Source organism: Drosophila suzukii, chromosome 3 (genome assembly GCF_043229965.1).
Source record: "Drosophila suzukii chromosome 3, CBGP_Dsuzu_IsoJpt1.0, whole genome shotgun sequence".
In the NCBI taxonomy this organism is placed as follows: Eukaryota; Metazoa; Arthropoda; class Insecta; order Diptera; family Drosophilidae; genus Drosophila; species Drosophila suzukii.
Genome location: NC_092082.1, coordinates 36,103,957 through 36,125,161, shown reverse-complemented (window position 1 = coordinate 36,125,161; position 21,205 = coordinate 36,103,957). Strand labels below are relative to the sequence as shown.

The window sequence follows — 21,205 nt, the reverse complement described above, 5'->3', positions numbered from 1 at the left end:
TGAGGAAAAACTGCACTCAAAGGGTGGAAGGGTTACTGATGTAAAGCTTAATGACCGGAATGGCAAAATGATAATTCTAGTGGAATAGGAATCCCAAGTAGAAGCGGAGAATATTTTTAAAAATGGGCAAATTGCGTGGAAGTCAGGTGTTTCTTAATAAGGTTTAGATAGCGAAAAGTACAGCTAAAAAGGCTTCTTCTCACCATCCACAGAGATGTAAAGGTGAAAGTACAAAACGACAGTATCAAATTGGATGTATGTATGTACGGAATCAAGTTTAGACATTATTGTTCATCCGTTCATAAGCTTAAAGTCCAAGCCCAAAAACTTCAAGGATACAAAAATAGTGGCAGGAATAGATAATAAGCTTTTCTATAATGATTTATTTCAACACATAGCGGGGTTTCAAATTTTCATTTCCTTCAAAACATTTTTTAAGTCCAAATTGGATGCAGTTGAATTCGAATTCAAATACTTTGTGTTTAGATGGGTGCCCGCCATGCGAACAAGCTCTAGAGGTCGAGCAAGCGACGGAATAATATATGGAAAAAAAGAACTTCACGAACAGAAGTAGGTAAAAGCATTATTACCCAACTGAGGATTGTAGAAAATGAAAACCTTTAATTACTGCCAGTGTATATTAACTGCAATCATTAGGAAAGAAATTCTGGGAAGTTATACAAGGTTTTTGATAAGCTCAACATCCCGGATTTGACCCACATTTAGTCTCAAGCTACCTTAATGAAGCCGGTAACGCCAGAGACAATGTGAAAGACGCCAATGGCCGACAATTCACGGTGCTTATTGGAAGGTCGGCTAGCAATCCATCTATGAAAAGAGAAGCTCGGTCCACCATCGACCTATGTTTGGTACGCGGTACATGGGTAGAAACCACAAAGACTAGAGGGTACAATGATACTGAGAACCCCTGACGAAAATAAAGTTTTTCTCACTGAGAGCATTATTAAAGCTGTTACTACTCGACGCTAAATAAAGCCTAAGGACTTTTAACACGAGTGGTGCACGGATCAGTGTAAAGCAGCTCCAAAATTCAAATATAAAATGTTAAGGCAGGCTATATCGACAACCTCGACAAGTGCAGAGGTAATGTACCATGATGCAAACGGCATATATAAGATAACTTGTCTAAACGCTCGGACGCAATTTTATATAAACCTTGCGAGATCCTTGGATTCGATACGTGGCTCTTTGCAATGCTAGATTAAAAAGTCAGACTTTATTTGCGATGTTAAAAGATTCATCCCCAAAAAAAAAAATTAAAAACGCTGTATATTTTCCAATCTTTAAGAAAGGCGACCCAAAAGTGAAATCTAACTACAGAGGCATCTATTTTCAAAATGCGATAGCTAAAGTCTTCTCTGCACTATTACTTGATCGGCTGAAAAACTGGTTAAAAGACTACGATATTCTTAGCGAATTCCAAGCCGGTTTTGGAATAGGATATTTGACAGTCGCCAACATTTTCAGCCTCATTAGTGTAGCAAGCTCATATCTCTACAGCGTAAAAAAGTTATACGCTTTCCTTGTAGATTTTGGAGCTACTTTTGAATCTATAGAAAAAGTACCCTAACCTACAAGCTATGCAATGTCGGCAAATAAACAAACCTTTTAAGCGTCCTTCATGAGACGTATGAGATGGAAAGCAACGATCCAAGTGGTTTACCTTTAAAGCTGAAGATAAGCCAGGATGTCTACTCATACGACAGATGTTGCTACTAAAACTAACCGGTATTTAAACAGGTTTTACAATATGATTTCTGGTGGCTTTTAAATTACAAATTTTGTTCCGATAAATGTGTTTTAATAAGGAGACTTACTGCATTATTACAATATGAAAAAAATTGCGTTTACAGGGCTCCCACTCAAGCAACCAAATGTGGTCTCTGCGTACGCCGTGGATAAGTGTAAGAATTTCTTGTTAGTTTCCTTAGTAACATAAAATCTGTTTTTATACAGAACTCAACGATGATTCCTTATTATTTAACTTTGAGACAAAAGATGGGTAATCTCATAAGACTTAATAAAAACATTTCCTTAAATTTGTTCTTTTTTTGGTGCGGGCTATCCAAAAAAATATTTAGGGTTAATGCCTGTACAGGCATTTTATATTGCATAGTCTCAAATAAAGAAAATCGTCAGAGCCGTCGTTTCACTTTCGATATTCATACGAAGCTCATCAATAGTCGCTAGCTTCTTGGCATAGACTATAGACTTGACGTAGCCCCACAGGAAATAGTGTAACGGTACAAGACCGATGCGCCCAATTGACTGAGCCATTTCGTGAGATAACACATTCACCAAACTTGTTTTTTAATAACTCGATTGTACCATTAGCTGTATTGCTTCTGGCGCCGTCCTGTTGGAACCGCCTAATGTTCAAGTCCATAACATCCAATTCAGGCTAAAAACAGAACGACGTTTGACAGACTGATTTGGGTATTCCTCAATTGATGCGCTAACGGCAGCCATATTCTCGACACTACGGACTCTTCTCTGTCCCACTGGCACGGAATCACTTTTTACTGTGCCTGTGGATTAAAATTTTTACACTACACGCAACTAATAATTTCGACTCGTTGTTGGATAGTATATCTTTTCATGATGGAATGGCAAAACCTTACTGATGCGAAGTGTCAAAAGAGCGGGAAAAATATTTCCTCGTCTGCTTTCCCTATCGGAATACTATTGTAGCGTCCCTATTGAAAAGAAACCGTTATAAACATATATAATGTACTATATTAGTAGTCGCCTTCGCTCACTCTTATGGTACGCATCGTCACTAAGTGGACTGCCGTCCATGCTAATAAACACCTTAGGAACTAACTAATAAGTGTTCCTCGTACTTGTTAAAAAAAAAAAAAAAAATCTTAAAGTATGTGGCCGCTAGACTGGTAAGCGTTATGCGTTATAAAATGCGGGATATAAAGAAGATAGGTATTGATGAGAACAATACATTTTAGTTAAAATTTTTATTCTAGCATCAAAACTGCAGGAGCCACAGTTTTGGGCGGTTTGTGGGCGTTAGAGTGGGCGTGGCACTCTGCTGAAATGCTTGGAACGCTTCCTTCCGCCTGTTACATACTTTCCGACGAATAAGGTACACCCTTTTACTCTACGAGTAACGGGTATAGAAAGAGAAAAATGTAGCTCGAATGCCAAATTTCTCAAATATTTTTGGCAACAAGTTTTCGTAATTATTCTGTGGCAAACCTACATTCGACAACAACGACTCAAATGACACTTTTTGTGTATGGTTTCACATAAACTTTTAAAAATATGGCATCAAAACTCAATTATGGTTGTCCGGTTTTCCAGAGGATTCCTTATTTGCTTTATGATTTAATCCATGGTGGTGTCACGTTTTTCAGACCGTGCCCATCCTTAGACTCCAGTTATGGAGTTAGTTCAGTGTAAATGCTAATAGTTAACTTTATAGGAAGACGAGGCCTTACTGCCAAGTTTAGGCATGGGAGATCGCAATAGCCGAGCCAGCTCAACTAGCTTCAAAATATATATACTTATATCATTATATCTATCTGGCTATAATGTCATTGGCGACGTTCTTGCCATTACTTAGGAACTAAAGATAAGATTTAAACCATTTTCAGAGAGGCAACATTTTTTTAGGCCTGTTGATTTGTATGGTTGAGATCAATTTCAATCAAATGTTGTATTCTATCCATAAAATGAAAGGAGTCACCGTTTTGGGCACTTTGTGGGAGTTGATGGGCGTGGCAGCTCGCTGCAATATACTTGCGCCAGAATCTGTAGAATCTGCGCGTGTTATACAAACTTTGTAGATTTTATAGTTTCCGAGACCCAAGCGTGTATACGGACAGACAGACGAACATGGATAGATCGCCTCGGCTAGTAATCCTGATAAAGAATATATATACTGTATAGGGTTACATACTTTCTGACGAATGCAATATACCATTTTACTCTACGAGCAACGGGTATAAACATCATCGCATGAACATCCGAAGAGCGATAATGGTTTAATTTGAGTTGGTTCATTCTTAAATAGGAAATCATTTCAGTCACATTATAGGGTAAGAAATACATATTTTGACCCGTTACATAATTTTCATGATATACAAAAAATCTTTTAATTCAACAAGGAACTTGAACTTTTTTTTAATATTGTGTACCTGAGGATGATTTAAACCAATGTTTACTCGGCTAAGCATAGCCAAGACAAATGCAGCTGTTTTGCCTGTTCCAGACTGACTCTGCGCAATCATATTTTGTGGTGGATCCGCAAGAAGAGTTGGCAAGGCTGTTTCTTGAATTTTCGATGGAGTATTAAATCCCATTGCATAAATTCCTTTTAAAAGGGAAGCTTTGCTATAAAATATGATTTCCAAAAATTAATTATTGAGACGTAGTTTTAAAGTGTGTAGACAAAAATTTATACTTGTACTTACAGATGAAGGGCCTCAAAAGTTTTGATAGAATGCAATGGTGAATTCGGATTTTTTTGTTGTATGTCAAGCGATAGCTTAGTGTTTACCAGACCCTTTCCCAAAATCTTTATTAGTAGACTTGTTTCAGCCGGACTGAAAAAAAGCAAAATATTTATTTAACAAATGGAATGTTCCAAATGAAACAAGAATGGAAGCTAACTTCGGCAAACAGCTCCCATTTCATGCAATCAAAAACGTACATACATACTTTAGTCGGGCTGTTAAAAGCAGACAAATCTTAAATCTAAACTCAAATGTAAGTCATAGATTGGTGTTATAATATCGCGGTAATCTGCTGTGGTCGGCATTGACATGCTTTCACCCTCGCGGTTGTCGTGTTTTTTTTTTATTAGCCGATAACATCGATCCTTTATCGTTCAGATAAGCTTAAACTGAAATTTTGTCACAGAAATATATGGCGTAAAAAACGACCAATTGGTTCGCCAAACGAAGATTCCGTTGTTTTACCGTCTATCTTCTCTCAAAGAAGATTTCGTTCAGATAGGTTACAATTTAGTCGCAGTTTCAGTTCAACAAATATAAAAATGGCTGATCTACATCTTCTATCATTGGTTTCTGAGAAGATCGCCTTTTTGAAACGCAAAGCTGAGGTTTCTTTTGACAGCCTCAAGGTTATTGGCAGCGAAATAACACCTAACAAAATTGGAGCAGAGAGTGTAAACGATATGGATGCCCACTTTAACCAAACTAATCAAAGTAGGCCGACTTTTTTAGCGCATCAAGACGTACTTTTGATTTTAATAAAATTGTTCAACCGGTTCGAAATGAATTTGATGAAATGGCATTACTTCTAGAGTGGAGTTTGTGAGGTCACATTCAACAACCCAAGGGCTAAAATCATCCGAAGATTACCACGCGCCACAATGAATCACTAACTTTTATGATAATCAATCGATCGTGTGTTACCAACCTAAAGTTGCCTACTTTTGATGGAGGATGGTACTCATAGACAAGGACCTGGTGTTAACCAACTTTGTAAAGCTGCAGAGCCTACGGTTTTGTCTATTAGGCCCAGCGCTAAATGTAATTAGGTCGCTAGATATATCGTCAGCCAACTATCCAGTGGCTTTAGATCTGTTCAACAAACGGTATTCTTGTTTTCCAGTCCTATCGTGGAGATTCTTGGTCTCAAGAAGGTAGATTCGTCTGCGGCAATCAAACTTCGGAAATTTTCGGACAAAATAAACTCACATGAGGGGGTTTGGATTCTTTAGGATCAGCTCAGGATATTGTTGATACGTTTATCACTTTTATGCTGCTGCAAAAATTAGATGTTGCAACGCAAACTAGTTGGGAAGAGATCACTACCACCAAGGACAAGATACCCTTTGAAAAGAAATTTTATGAAATCTTGCAGAATCAATGCCGAAAACTGTAAAACCTTTAGCACGCCATCGATTATTATAATTGGTGTATTGATGATTTTTTACATTGAGTTGCTGCTAGAGTTAATAAAAATATGATTTAGCATAGTTCCGGACCCACCTTCGAAGTTTTATTTGGGATTAAACGGATCAGCTCATATATATTTATATTTTTTTTTTAACCTTTACTCTAGAGCAGTGGTCGGCACACACACACCATCACAAGTTTGTCTTGTATTAGTGTGAGTGTAACAAACACGAAGTTTGCGCGCGGCGTGCTGAGCCCTGACTAAAAAACGCGCCGAAGCTGAGATAAATATGACCCGAAGACCCATGCCGGAGTCACACGAACATCTACGTTATACGTGAGCGAGCAGAGGATGGAACACTTTCCTATGCTCACTAGATAGGCCGCTGTCGACCCCTGCTCTAGAGTAAAGTCAAGGGGTATACTAGATTCGTCAGAAAGTACGTACCAGCTAGAGGGAAGCGTTTCTGACCCAACAAAGTATAATCTTGATCAGCATCACTATTCGAGTCGACCTAGTCCGTATGTACGCTGTGATCTCGAAAACTATAAAAGCTGCAATATTGGGATTAGGAAGATTCTTGCGCAGCGCATGTATGTTTCCTCAGGGTGCCACGCCCACTCTAACGCCCACAAATACACAACACCATTCAAATGAATGATGATATCTCGGAAACTATAACTACAGCATAGCACCCAAAACTGTGATGCTCATAGCTTTGATGCTAGAATAATAAATTTAACAGAAATTAATCGGTTTCGTCAATACGTATTGATTGCCCTAAAAAAAAACTTTGCCATGCCCTCAAAACTCTCCAAGAATTTAGGAAAAGCAATGACGTCTGAGCCAGACAATAACATATATATTTGTATTTATGCAGGTGAGTGTTTAAATAGTTGCAAACCGAACTGCTCGGCAAATTTAACTTTTTTAAACAAAGCTGTTCCACAAAATATTTTATTAAACAACTAATGCAAGCATTTAATTTTAAGTAAATGTACATAATACGCTTTAAGATTGTTCATTTGCAGCAAACATACATTAATATAAGTGTGGTTTGCCTGTTTATGTATTTTACTCTCTTGGCGCTTTCAAAAACATAAGCATATGGAGAAAAATGAAAACGAAAAGCGCTGCCGGCGCTAAGTGAGAGCAGAGTGCGCGGCTAACGTGTTCTATTAAATAATCAAAAATTTAACTATTTGTCGTTTTTGTCTTCCCCACTATCTTCCCAATAAACTCAATAACAATTAATATTATCTAATTCCGATCAGGTTAATGTATAATTTAAATCGCTAAAAAACAATGTTGAGTCGCGGGCTTCTCGCTCTTTGTGTTTTCTCTGCATACTGACCGGCAAGGCATTCACATGCTCCAAAAAGAGAGAGACGGAAGTTCGTTTACCCGGCGTTGCAAAGCACTAGACGGCAGTAAAAGGACCGAAACTCTGTTCAAGTTAAGTTGAGGGGGAAAAACTTTAAGGGGCTGTACAACTTTCTGTTTTCCCATTAGACTTTTTAAGTGTATTACAATTATAAAGCGGTCATCTTAACTTTATTAACTTTTATATTTTAATTCAAAAGCTGAGTAACGCGTATCTAATAGTCAAAACACTCGCCTAAAGCGTTCTCTCTTTTTTTTATATTTGTTTTAGATTTGTTTTGTTGCGCCTAAAATTTGAACTTCAGTACTAAACAACGATAGGTGGTTTCAGTTGTTGTTAAACTTTTTTACGTTTTGGCAAATATTATTGTATCGAGAAGATGCTCTTTGGCCTTCCATATTAGAATTAAAATTTCGTTTTTAGAGTTTGTGTATTTTCTCGAAGTTTTAGCGAGGTGATTGACAAAAAGTGTTGTACAGTATACGTTTTTCGAATTAACATTTTGTGCTGTTACGCTTAACAAGGGGCTGTAAGCGCGTTGCAGATGGCACACAGCTTTTACCGAATCTTTTTTTTTTTGAAATTATACTAAAACAATGAAGTTTGTGCGTTCTGCTGCAAACAGTCATTTAAAACTATTTACAGAAATAAACATACAATTATTAAAATAATACTATACATACACCGAAAATGGTAATAAAATACACATTTTATATCAAGTGACTTTTTAATTGGACCGATTATTTTACGAGGAATATGCACTAACCCTTTGCTTAGAATGGTCTTTTTAAATTGAGCCCTTAAGCCACCATTGCCGTTTTTAGGTTTGGACAATATATATAATTGGGTTAAAAATAAAAGCTGTGTAACAAAATGGCGCGACATGTACAAGGGTGTCATCGAAACCGTCGACGACCTTGTGGTTTTAAGACGCCAAACCAAAATTTTTTCCGCAAAATACTAATGCTGGGTACATATGCTAAGCATGAAAAATTTAACTTCATATACTAAATATCTATTATTCATTGACTTTTTGACTATTTTGTTGTTGCGAAATTGCTGCACAATAAATGCTTGTTTATACAAAAATTTGAAAAAAATGAAAAATTTTAACTTCCCGTCGCTAAATATACGAAACAGCACTGTCCTAGCCAGCTGGTTGCGACTTTAAAAGTCTATCCAATCATTTCTGTTAAACGGACGAACAAGATGGCCAGGTTCTTCTAAGCAGTGGCCTTAAAATTTCAAGTATTTTTTGTTGTTATATCGACATTTTCTTGGGTACATTTTTGCTGAAGCGACAAAACCTGCAAGTTTTTATTAATTTATCAATAACTACAAGTTGTTTTTACTTTATATTTTTGTTACATATCAATATTTATTTTAAATTTTTAGTAAAAACTGTACTGTACAGTTTATTGTTTTTTGTTTGACAATTGCAGAAGGTATTATGATTTCAGTCAGAAGTTTGGAATGCTGTGAAGCAGTGATCACCATCACTAGACGATTAAGTCCCAAAAGCCTTCTTTTTATTGCATGTAATAAATAAATCGAATCGAGACGTATCAGAAAGCTTTATCGTCTTTATATTATATATATAATACGAATGACCGGAAAAATGGGTTACAGCACTTTTTACGATTCAAGAATTTCGAATAAACTTATTTCTTAATCGGACGAATACCATATAGCTGTAGTAGCAACAATCAATATATTTATGTAAATCTTCCGAACATACAAAACAGAACAGTAAACGCTTACTTAATGAACCAATTGCTTATTATACATACTGTTCAAAATAATCATAGGGCAAATACATTTTGTTTTTAATATATGTTTAAGTATTAATTTGTATTGACGATAAGGAAAAAATAAATTTATGGAGTAAACAAAATAAATATTTATTTTAAGAAATAAAACAAGAATTAAATATTTATTTAAAAAAATTATATATAAATAAAATATTTATTCCAATCGCTTTAGTGAACTTAACCTATTTGGCGAACGCCCTCGTTGTTTAAAGGTTAAAAAAATTTGTATTTATCATTCACGTTTAGTGGGATAAACGCCATTTTTGACTATAATTTTGTCCGGCATGATTGCTTAGAATCCTTTAAAGATTACGTCCCCTTCCTATGAACCAAATAAACCCAACTTTTACATAATCCTTAAAAGTGTTATAGCCAGACGAATTTAATTGTTTTGCGCCTAAGGCGAGCGTTTATTTAGGTAGCCATAGTTATTGACGAACACAAATCTTTTATATATTTTATATAAGCATCAACACTAGGGCATACAAATCACATTTCAATAGTTAAGTCATTATTTTGATTTCAACTCATGAAATAATCCCTATTCTGTGAGTTTTATATTAAACCTGACAAATAAAACTTATTCTCTGAGTTTTATATTCCACTTTAAAAAAAACAGGGTTTCTTTGAGTTTTATATAAAAATCAAATAATAAAACCTTTTCTCTGAGCTTTATTATTTTGATCAAACATAAAACTCAAAATCGTATTGTGAAAATGTAATTAAAAATGTAGAACGGCTATTTGTTAAGCTTGTTTCAGATACTATAGACCACGATAAGAATGATTATTGTATTAATTTATGGCGCTACCTTGTGGAACTCCAGTTTCAATGGTATACTGGTTGGATGTTGTTCCATTGCAACTCACCGCGAAGACTCTGTGATAGAAATACGATTCAAGTAACTTAAGAGTGTCATGATTTTTGCATAAGACCTTCAAGACTATCTCGGTCAAATGCTTGGGAGACACCGAGGAATACCGCACTACAATATTCCCGATGTTCAAAGGCTGTACGAATTTCTGATGTTATCCGGTTGTGTGATCTTAGATAAAACCATTCTCATGCGCGTGAGAAAGCCTTCTCTAATAATTTGGACAGGCACGATAATAAACCTATTGGCCTGTACGATGAGGGAATTGTTTGGTCTTTTCCAGGCTTCGGTATCATTGTGAATATAGTTGCATTCAATTTTTTTGAGAAGTACCGAAGTTTTTTTTATCCCGTTAAATAGTTTGCATATAAAACACACTGCACAGTTTGGACTGCACTAAGTTAGGCAATACCGTTGCAGTTTTTTTTTTGTCAGATTTGATCCCCTTCAGAAAAAAAGAATGGAGAAGGGATATTTGAATAAGTTTTGACAGTGGTTTGGGGCTATCATGGAATACGATTCGACAATGGTATTGAACGCATAAATAAGCAGCGTAGAAGTAGAAAGCGAAGCAAGCTTTTCGTGCGTGTGAATGCTCGCGACAAACGACAAGAGAGTAAGTGCATATACAAGTTTTGATCGTGAAAAAGTGACTTGTACAAATTATAGGAAAAAGAAATTGTGTGTTCGCTTAGCCCTAACAGTGGCCTTAACATAGCCCTAACAGTATATATATTTACATGAGTCGTTTTTCGTCCGAAAAAAAAATCGGAAGATTATTTATGTTTGTTGGATATTCTTTATTAGAACGTTGGAAAAAGACTAATTGTATGTTACAGAATTGGTTAGAATGAATCCTCGGCTTGCGTCTTAGAATTTACTGTTAGTGCATTAGGTGACGCAATCGCCACTTCTTTGTTTATGCTTACATAATTCTGTCAGACAAAATCATATGGTTATTTATGTGATTTTGGGGTATAGTTTTGGTATTTCTTGTAACTCTTGTGAGTTTTGTAACTCTTGTGTTTCTATTGTTGGGTCGTCACCTTTTGTGTATTTAATAAATATTCTTTTAGGTATTTCCTTAAACTGATAAAGTAGGTACAGTGATATACTTAATATTAAGAGACCCAGTGTTACAATTACAATTATTTTGCAAATTTGGTTTTTCTGTATTTTGTTCAAAAAATAGTTCTTTTGCTTGTATGTATGATATGGGGTCCAATTTGGTGACATTATTTCTTGTGTATATGCTTTGTGTATAGCAGAATTATAATTGCTTATGGATAAATCGTTAATTGCAATTGAGAAATTGTGTATTTTGATCATACTGTTTTCTTCAAATACAATTTCATTTTTAATACAATTTTGATTTAGTATAGTTTTTGACAAATTTCATGTAACTATAATATTTGGTTCGACATGATTAATTTGGGTAGTTAATAGCGTTTTTGTGTACCTGCATAAATAAAAATATCAGCTGGTGTTCTACCTGTTGCATTGTGTTTTATTTTATGATTGTAAGTATACAGTATTACTTCCATTTTCATAAGTTTATTTTCCGTATTGTCGCTGGTCTCGATAACACGTATTTTTTCGTTAATTGTTTTGTGTAATCTTTCTACATCTGATTCTCCATTTTTACTTGTTGTTATCTGAATATTTACGTTTTCTGTGTCCAGCCAATTTTTAAGCGCTATACTCATAAAAGCACTATCCCTATCTGTTTTCAAGGTTCTGGGTTTTCCCATTGAATTAAATATTCGAAAAAATCCCCTTGTAACTTCCATCCAGTCCGTTCCGTTAATTCAATCGCGGTTACAAATTTTTTATAAATCAATACAAGTTAGGTAATTTTGCTTTTTGATCATGTAAATATCTGCGAAGTAAATTTCCCTACAAAACTCTGATTCTGGAGTTGTTTTTAAAAAAAGCGATGTTTTTTATGTTCGGTTTTTGCTTGGTTACAAACATTACACTCATTAATTAAATTCTGAATTAAATTCTGGTAGTCGGGATAATAATAGGTTTTTTTGAAAAGCCTTACCATTTTTTCAATTCCTGGATGCAATAGTTTTTCGTGGTTGCTAACAATAATTTCTTTAAATTCAGCGTAAGTTCTTGTCATGTAATTTAATTACTGCTCTTACAATTTTTGTAGTAGAGTTCATGACCTGTTTAAAAGCTTGTTGAATGATTTCAAAATCAGAGTCGTGTTCGATGTAAAGTGCACTTGACCTGGTACAAAAGTGTTTTATTAATATTTGCTTAGCTTTCTCAATGTTTAATTCATAAAACATTATTTTAATCTTGACTTTCTTAAAATAATTTTCACTTTGTTCACCTTCTGTATTGCTTCGAATCATTTCTACCTGTCTTACGAAATGATTGATTGGTTTTTCAGCTATTGTTATTGTTCGGAGCAGATCGCCAGCGCCTAGTCATGCGCGCATAGGTGTACGACGGCACCTGCATCGCTCTCTGCTTATCTTTCGCCTTCTTTCTTATACCCATAAAGCTGTCGCTTATCTATTCAGCAACTACTTTGTAAGCCTGCATATGTCTATATGAAGATCTTGGAGCCAAGCTTTTTACACATTCACAGTCCGTCTGCCGCTCCGAATAAACGCTATACATTTTAATATAACCTATTCGTGCGTTATTAATTATAAATATAAGGGTGGCATATTTTTTGTCTTCCCCACAAACATTTGGTGACCCCGACGTGAAAGCAGTTTTTATCGGAGTCTGCAGCTCGGTCTCGCGATTGTTTAATATAGTTTAAACAAACGCTTTGTTTCGCTGTCGTTATCGTGCATTCGGGCACAAACATACGAACACACATACATACATAAGTGCATATAAAAGTGCACAGCCGGCCGTTTGATTTTTTGTACATTTTGCGCTGTGAAAAAACACCAAATTTGTGTTGTGCAAATAATTCTTAACAAAGTGAATCGCATTTAATCTTTGTTAATAGCGCATATTACATATATACATGTACATATAGCCATACATACATTCGTTTGCCAGTTACATAATCCGCTGTTGCTAGGCAGGCAATTTATCGGCAAGAACAACAACAACAAAGTTAAAGGTTCCGTTGCATCTCGGCGACGCTTGTTAACCTTCACGTTTTCGCGGTAAAGGGTATACGGTGTTTTGTGCCTCTAACGCGGTCGGACATTTTACCTTACTTCATTTCCATTTCATTTTTTTCTTTCTCGTGATTGAAAAATGTCTGATACGGAAAACTCGGTTCGGGCGCAAAATGAACCCACAAGTGACGTCGACTACTACCGAGTCAAGGCCCAATCTATTTTGCGGCAAATGAGCTCGATGAAATGCTATTTAAACGCTGATGCGGTTAATCAGTTTGACGAATCTGATTTGCTGGCGCGAATGGAATGGATCAATTCCTTAAACCAGGCATTTGATTCTGCGCAGACATCGTTGGAAAGACTGGACTTTGCAGAGATCTCGAGCGACCATCGGATTGAATTTGCTGAAGTCTTCATGGATGTGAAGGCGAAACTAAGCCGAGGCTTGGCGGCTCATCGCAAGTCACAATTGCCGGCTTCAACCGCTGCAAATTCAACATCTATTGACATCACTAATAATGCGGATCTTTCTTTTCGATCTAGAAAGCCTCGGTTGCCAAATTTGGAAATTGCTCGTTTTCATGGATCCTACTCTGAGTGGCCGGATTTTCTTGCGACTTTCACTACGGTCATCGGAAATGATGATGAGCTAAGCGACATTGAAAAATTACAATATTTGCGTTCGAGTTTGGGCGGCGTGGCTCTGGAAACCATACGATCGCTCGAACCCTCGAATGCTATTTTTAAAAAGGCTATGAATTTGCTGGTTAATCGATTTGATAATAAAGTTTTACACTTTCAGGCACATGTTCAGGCAATATTCGGTTTAAAGGGTGTCGAGAAGGGATCTTCGAAGGGTCTTCGGGAGCTGAGCGATTGCATGAATTCGCATCTGCGAGCAATTCGAACCCTGGCCAATACGCAACAAATTTTGGATGAACTTTTAATTCACATCGTCACTCGGAAACTGGATCAGAGGACGCGGGAAAAATGGGAAGAGGATTTGTCAATCACTGAGCTGTCTACCTGGGATGCTATGGAGTCGTTTTTGGAAAAGAGGTGCAGGATGATGGAAAACTTGGATCAAGCCTTGGTAACTCAAACACCAGGCCAGCAGGTGGGAAAAAACTTGCACAAATATAACCAAAATACACTTATTGCATCTGCTACTAACTCAAATCATTTGACATGCTTATTTTGCGATGCACGGGATCATTATTTGCCAAAGTGTCCTCGATTTTTAAATTTGAGTCCGAATCTTCGATATAAAGAAGCAAAGAAGTTGCACCTTTGCCTCAACTGTTTGCGCAAGGGGCATAGTTTGCAGCAATGCAAGTCGACTCACTGCAAGTATTGTTGCATGAAGCATCATTCATTATTACACATGAACCATGACCCATCCGCAACATCAACCTCATTTTCATCTCCATCATGCGATCCATCCTCGAGCTCTCAGCCATTACCATCTACTTCATCAGCATTAGTATCATGTTCGCATACATCATCGCATCCTGATCATCATTTACCAAGCCCTCCACCCAAAGCCTTAAATATTTTGCCGATCGACTACGTGTTGCTTCCAACTGCTATTATCTACGTCAGAAATAGAATTGGAGCATTTATGCCTTGCCGAGCAATTTTAGATTCGGCCTCCCAGCTAAACTTCATAACCTCTCGCTTAGCCAGCCAACTAAACTTGAATCACAGAAGATCGCAAACGTCGATTTCTGGGATAGGAGAATCTTCCATGATCTCTGATAAGACTGTCGATATTCTTGTGCAATCACGGGATGCAAGCTATCGAGCGGCATTCACAGCGGTTGTGACTCACAGTATTACTGATTATCAACCCCATTTCAATATAAATGCAACATCGTGGAGGATACCGCAAAACATTTCACTCGCTGACCCTAATTTCAATCAATCACAACGAATTGACCTTTTACTCGGCGCTGGGTTGTTTTTCGAAATAATTTCTATGGGACAAATTCATTTGGATAGGGCTTTGCCAACTCTTCAGAACACCAAGCTTGGTTGGATAGTCTCTGGAGGGTTATCATCGAACATGCCAACTCATAAGTCGGTTTTACAAGCCAGCATCAAGGACCCAGCTGATTATTCCGATGACACACTTTCCGCCGTTGTAAAGCGATTTTGGGAAATTGAGGACTTCACTTCGTCTAAGCCATCTTTATTGCCGGAAGACTTGCGATGTGAGCAACTTTTTACTGAAAATTGCATTCGACTTGGAAACGGCCAATACTCTGTTCGTCTCTTGACCACTTCCGGATTCGAATCTTTAGGTGATTCTTATTGCTTGGCTCGTCGTCGTTTCAAGAGTTTGGAAGCTAAATTAGATAGAAACCCAGCCCTGAAAGCTCAGTATTCAGCATTTTTGAGGGAGTATATCGACCTAGGTCACATGTCTCTTGTAACTAAGGAACCGCCAGAAACACAATTCTTTTTGCCCCATCATTGCGCACATAAGCAGGAAAGCACGAGTACGAAGCTTCGTGTCGTTTTTGATGGATCTGCTAAAACAACTTCTGGTAGCTCTCTGAACGACTTACTTCTGGCAGGACCAACAATTCAACAAAAAATCTTCAATATACTGCTTCGCTTTCGATTTTTTAAAGTTGCCCTTTGTGGAGATATCTGCAAGATGTACCGTTGCGTGCGTGTTTCGTACCCGGATGATTTCTTGCAGTGCATCGTTTGGAGAGAGAGCTCCAGGAAAGAATTGAGTGTTTTTAAATTGAACACGGTGACTTACGGAACCAAGCCAGCTGCCTTCTTGGCTATAAGGGCCATGCATCAACTCTCTTACGATGAGGAGGAATCATTTCCTATTGGAGCAAAAATTGTTCGTAGAGATTTCTATGTGGATGATTTAATATCTGGTGGGGACTCAGTTGAGGAGGTGAGAGAAATTCGTCGTCAGGTGAAGGAATTACTGTCGCGAGGCCACTTTCCAATTCGCAAATGGTGTTCGAATAAGTCAGCAGCCCTGAAGGGAGAGTCTGAATGCGACAAGGAGCTGTTAATCAAATTTCACGATGGATCGGATGTCGCCAAGGCATTGGGACTAGTCTGGGATCCATCTTCTGATCAGCTCCTATTTCATTTTTCTCAACTGCCAATCAATCAACGACCCACTAAGCGGGTTGCATTGTCGACGATTGCCAAATTCTATGATCCACTCGGTTTAATAACTCCTATTATCACAAAATCTAAGATTTTTCTGCAATCTCTATGGAGTGCGAACGTGGATTGGGATGATGCACTGCCAGAGCCCATTCTTTCGTCATGGGGGGAGTTATCGGTCGTACAGAACTTAAAATTCCCACGATTCGTACTGCAACCAAGGGCTTCCGTTGAGTTGCATGGATTCTGCGATGCTAGCATGTCAGCTTATGGAGCGTGTCTATACTTGCGATCGGAGACCAATGGAGAATCGAAAGTCCATCTGCTCTGTGCCAAGTCAAGGGTAGCTCCATTGAAGGCCTTAACAATTCCAAGATTAGAACTTTCCGCAGCGCTTTTATTGGCTGAGCTAATCGTAAACGCCAAGGAAGCCATAGATTTCGATTGCACCTTTCATTGCTGGTCGGACTCGTCCATTGCGTTGGTGTGGATTCGGCAACCTCCGAGGGAGTTTAACGTTTTCGTATCAAACAGAATCGCGAAAATTCAGGAGATGACGAAAGACATGTCTTGGCATCACGTTCCTACAAACTTGAACCCGGCAGACGTCGTATCGCGAGGATGTACCCCAAGAGAATTGTTGGAACATTCCCTTTGGGCTAACGGGCCTCCATTCCTTCTGCAAAGCTCGTCAAATTGGCCGTCCCTGCTAGACTCAGTAAAGGATCTTCCAGAGCGCCGTTCTGTGGCTCTAATTGGGGCCGTTTGCATAGACAGTTCATCAAACTGCAAATTCCTCAACTCTTTCGATAAGTTGCAGCGCGTATTTGCATACATTTATCGATTCATTTCAAATTGCAGAGCCAAATCTGCGCCGTTAAAAGGTCGACTTTCGGTGGAGGAGATCAACTCTGGAACTGTACTTCTTCTGAGGACCATCCAACAGGTTAACTTGGCGAAGGAGTATGGATCTCTTAGCCAGGGCAAGCCGTTTCCACAGAAAAGCAAGCTGGTTTCGCTTAGACCTATACTCGGCTCCGATGGGTTACTTCGCGTGGGTGGAAGGCTTCAGAACGCAAACTTGGACTACGACACGAGGCATCCGATACTGTTGCCCAAGGATCATCCAGTCACCAAGGCGATCATCGTTTATTATCATGAGAAATATTTGCATGGAGGATCGCAGGCGCTGCTTGCCGCATTACGGCAAAGGTACTGGCCGATTGGAGGCCGCAAGTTCGTCGCCAGCGTTATCAACAAATGCGTCCGATGTTTCCGAATGAAGCCTGTTACTTGGGAGCACGTCATGGGTAGCCTTCCAGCAAATAGAGTGCAGCCTAATCCAGCTTTTCATACCACAGGAGTGGACTATTGTGGGCCATTCTATCATAAAGCAGAGGCCAGAAATAAGGCACCCCACAAGTGCTATATCGCCGTCTTTGTCTGTTTTTCCACGAAGGCTGCTCATTTGGAAGTGGTCCAGGATCTCACGACGGATTCTTTCATCGCAGCGCTGAGGAGATTCATCAGCCTTAGAGGCAGTCCGCGTACCATTTGGAGCGACAATGCTACAAACTTTGTCGGTGCAAAGAGAGAGCTTGCCGAGCTGAAAGAGCTCTTTTTGAGCGAGCAGCACACAGCATCGATATCTTCCGTCTGTTTAACTGATGGGATCGATTGGAAGTTCATCCCTCCGCGTGCCCCGCACTTCGGTGGTTTATGGGAGGCCGCTGTGAAGTCAGCTAAATTTCACTTCTACAGAGTCGTCGGTGCATCCATCTTAGCCATCGATGAATTAAGAACTCTTGCATATGAGATTTCTGCCATCCTTAACTCCCGTCCACTCTGTCCAATTTCAGAAAATGCTGAAAGCCTTGAGGTGCTAGCACCGGCGCATTTCCTGAAGGGTTCCAGCTACACTAAGTTTCCTGAGCCTGGCATTACTCATCTCCGCGACGACCGCCTCAGCAGATGGGGGTTGCGGGTTACCCAGATGCAGCAACATTTCTGGAAAAGGTGGAGCAGCGAGTATTTGTCCCTACTTCAAGAGAGGAGCAAGTGGCGCGTCGAAACGTCTAACATCAAGGTTGGACGCATAGTTTTGCTTAAGGAGGACAACGTTCCACCCTTGAGATGGCAGCTTGGGTGCATCCAAGAAGTCATACCCGGCGGGGACGGAGTCATCAGAGTAGCTATGGTTCGTACAGCTACGGGTCTGATCAAGAGAGCCGTCGCCAAGCTAGCCGTTCTGCCCATCGATTCCGAGATAGTTGGAACCTTACCTCTTCCAACGGGGGGAGTATGTTCGGAGCAGATCGCCAGCGCCTAGTCATGCGCGCATAGGTGTACGACGGCACCTGCATCGCTCTCTGCTTATCTTTCGCCTTCTTTCTTATACCCATAAAGCTGTCGCTTATCTATTCAGCAACTACTTTGTAAGCCTGCATATGTCTATATGAAGATCTTGGAGCCAAGCTTTTTACACATTCACAGTCCGTCTGCCGCTCCGAATAAACGCTATACATTTTAATATAACCTATTCGTGCGTTATTAATTATAAATATAAGGGTGGCATATTTGTTGTCTTCCCCACAAACAGTTATTAAATTTTCATTAGGTTTTTGTCGCCCATACTATAGCTAATAACTCTTTTTCAATTGTACTATAGTTTTCTTCATGTGCATTTAGAGTCCTACTAATGTAACTGATTGGTTTGTTATCCTGCGAAAGAACTCCTCCTAATGCAAAATTGCTAGCATCAGTAGTTAATTGAAATTTTTTTATTCAAAATCAGGACAAATCCGTATGGGATCGTTTATGATAAGTTGTTTTAATTTATTGAATGCTGCAATAAATGTATCATCTTTAAGTGTCACTTTAGAACCAGCTTTTAAACATTTAGTTAAAGGCTTTGAAATGTCTGCGAAGTTTGGAAAGAATTTTCTGTAATAACCGCAAAGACAAGAAATGATTTTATTTCTTTTTGAGTTTTGGGAATTGGAAATTTATTGATTGCCTTAAGCTTTTCAGGATTTGTCATTACACCGTTTGGTCCAACTATGTGTCCCAAAAATTCTGTTTATTTTTTCAAAAATTCACATTTCTCTAGTTGTAATTTTAGATTAGCGTTTTGAAGAGACGTAGAGAAAACAATTATATCGTCCAAGTATACAAGGCAATGCTTGTTTATTAATTCACGAAGGACATTGTTCATGCATCGCTGAAAAGTTGCAGGTGCATTTTTTAATCCAAATGGTATTCGTGTGTACTCGTAGTGTCCATACTTTGTGGAAAACGCTGTTTTGTTTATGGAATTTTTGTCGATTTCGATCTGGTGGAAACCTTTAGTCAAATTAATGGTGGTAAAATATTGACACCGTCCTAGCTTACCTAGTATTTCGTTCATATTGGAAATGGGAAATGTATCACTAATAGTGATCTCATTTAAGCCCCTATATTCTACTACAAGTCTAAATTTTTGTTTACCTGATTGTTTGTTTAAATTATCCACAATGGAATGTAATAAGGTGACTGGCTGAGCCTAGTTATTCCTGGCTTTAACATATCCTGTATTTGAGACTCAACTTCTTTTTCAAATAAAAAGGATACCCATACGGTTTTTTATAAATTGGATTTTCATGATGCGTTTTTATTTCATGCTTAACAACATTCGTAAAGGTCAAATTTTCACCATCACGATATTGAATGCATTTATATTGTTTTATTAATTTTAATTATTTAACTTTTTCTTCTTTATTTAAGTGTTCTAATCGAAAATTTTTTCCCTCTGCTTATTCATTTTGAACAGCATAATTTATTTCATCAGTATAATTTTTAGATTTTAGCAATGACTCAAAATCATATATTTGTGTTGAATTTTTAAAACTAATGTTTTTGTGTATAAAAAATGAGCCCACTAATAGTAGTGCGATTATTTAAATAATCAATTTTTGCGTGGTTTGCCTCTAGTAACTTTCGTCCTAGTAGTATGTCATAATTGGAAGAAAAGTCGCGAATATAAAATATTTGTTCTTGAGTAAATAAACTGTTAGGTGCAACTTTTACAAATTCATTTAGTTCATAATGACCTGTCATAGTGCGTATAATTGTCGGATCTTTATGTATACTCCCGTTAAGAAATTTCTTTTTCATTTAGTTAATTGATGAACCGGTATCGACGAGGCAATGATAATTATGATTATTCATAGTTATTTCTATGTATGTAATTGGTCCGAGGCTTGCATTGGAAAATTTTCATTTTCATCATAAACATCTTCTTTGTACTCTTTAATTTGTTGATAATTTTCGTCTGCTTGCATTCTTGATTGTCCACTATTACTTTCTTTGACTCTCTTTTGTGATTGGTTAGGTACTCAGCACGATCGTCCACTTGGCTGTTGGCTTTGATTCATTGTATTACTTTGCTGTCTCTGAATTAAATTTCTTCGAAACTCTTCGTAACTTCCCCTAATTTGGCCAAAAGAGTTATTTCTGTTATTCGATTGGCACCTATAATTTTGTGGAACCATTCTTTGGGGTTGATTGGGGTGTGGTTGAATTGAAAGAGCTGGGCCAGGATTAAATTTTTGGGTGTTGTACAAATTAGTGTAAGGTCAGGGGTTACGTGTATAATTTGTTTGTTGTTGCTTTTGAATTTTATTATTTTTCATTTTCATTTTCATTTTCTTAGTATAGCCCTTCTTGCTGAGCCGCTTGTTTCAGTTTAGGTACTGTTAAAATATCGCTTCTTGCTAGTGTCATAAAAATTCTGTCAGGTAATTTTCGTTGTATTAGGTTTTTGTAGTCCCAAACATTGCTTCTGTGTACAATATTAATTTCTTTTGGATTTCCCTCAAGTTCTAATTTGTTGCTTATAACTAACTTTTTAAGCTCGATCTCATTACAAAATTATCTTAGGTTACCTTGAAAATTAATATTGTATAATCGCCTTAATAGTTCCTCCACAGGGGTCTGCGTTTTGTACTCGTCG

General features: G+C 37.9%; 1 protein-coding gene across 6 annotated transcripts in view; it reads right to left on the bottom strand.

Annotated features, from left to right (window-relative positions):
- The window catches only part of Dbp80 (putative ATP-dependent RNA helicase Dbp80), a 203,323-nt gene that overhangs the window by 168,684 nt on the left and 13,434 nt on the right, over positions 1–21,205 (bottom strand). For 5 of the 6 annotated variants that reach the window (XR_011604351.1, XM_070996668.1, XM_070996672.1 and 2 more), the window contains exons 3-4: positions 4,449–4,580; positions 4,173–4,368 (exon numbers count right to left, since the gene is read on the bottom strand). The exons of the other annotated variant lie outside the window; for it this stretch is intronic. Coding sequence is in view for 4 of the 5 variants with exons in the window: in XM_070996668.1 (XP_070852769.1) it covers positions 4,173–4,368; positions 4,449–4,580 (328 nt within the window). In the remaining variant the exon portion in view is untranslated. The remainder of the gene's footprint in view (positions 1–4,172; positions 4,369–4,448; positions 4,581–21,205) is intronic. 6 annotated transcript variants of the gene reach the window in all.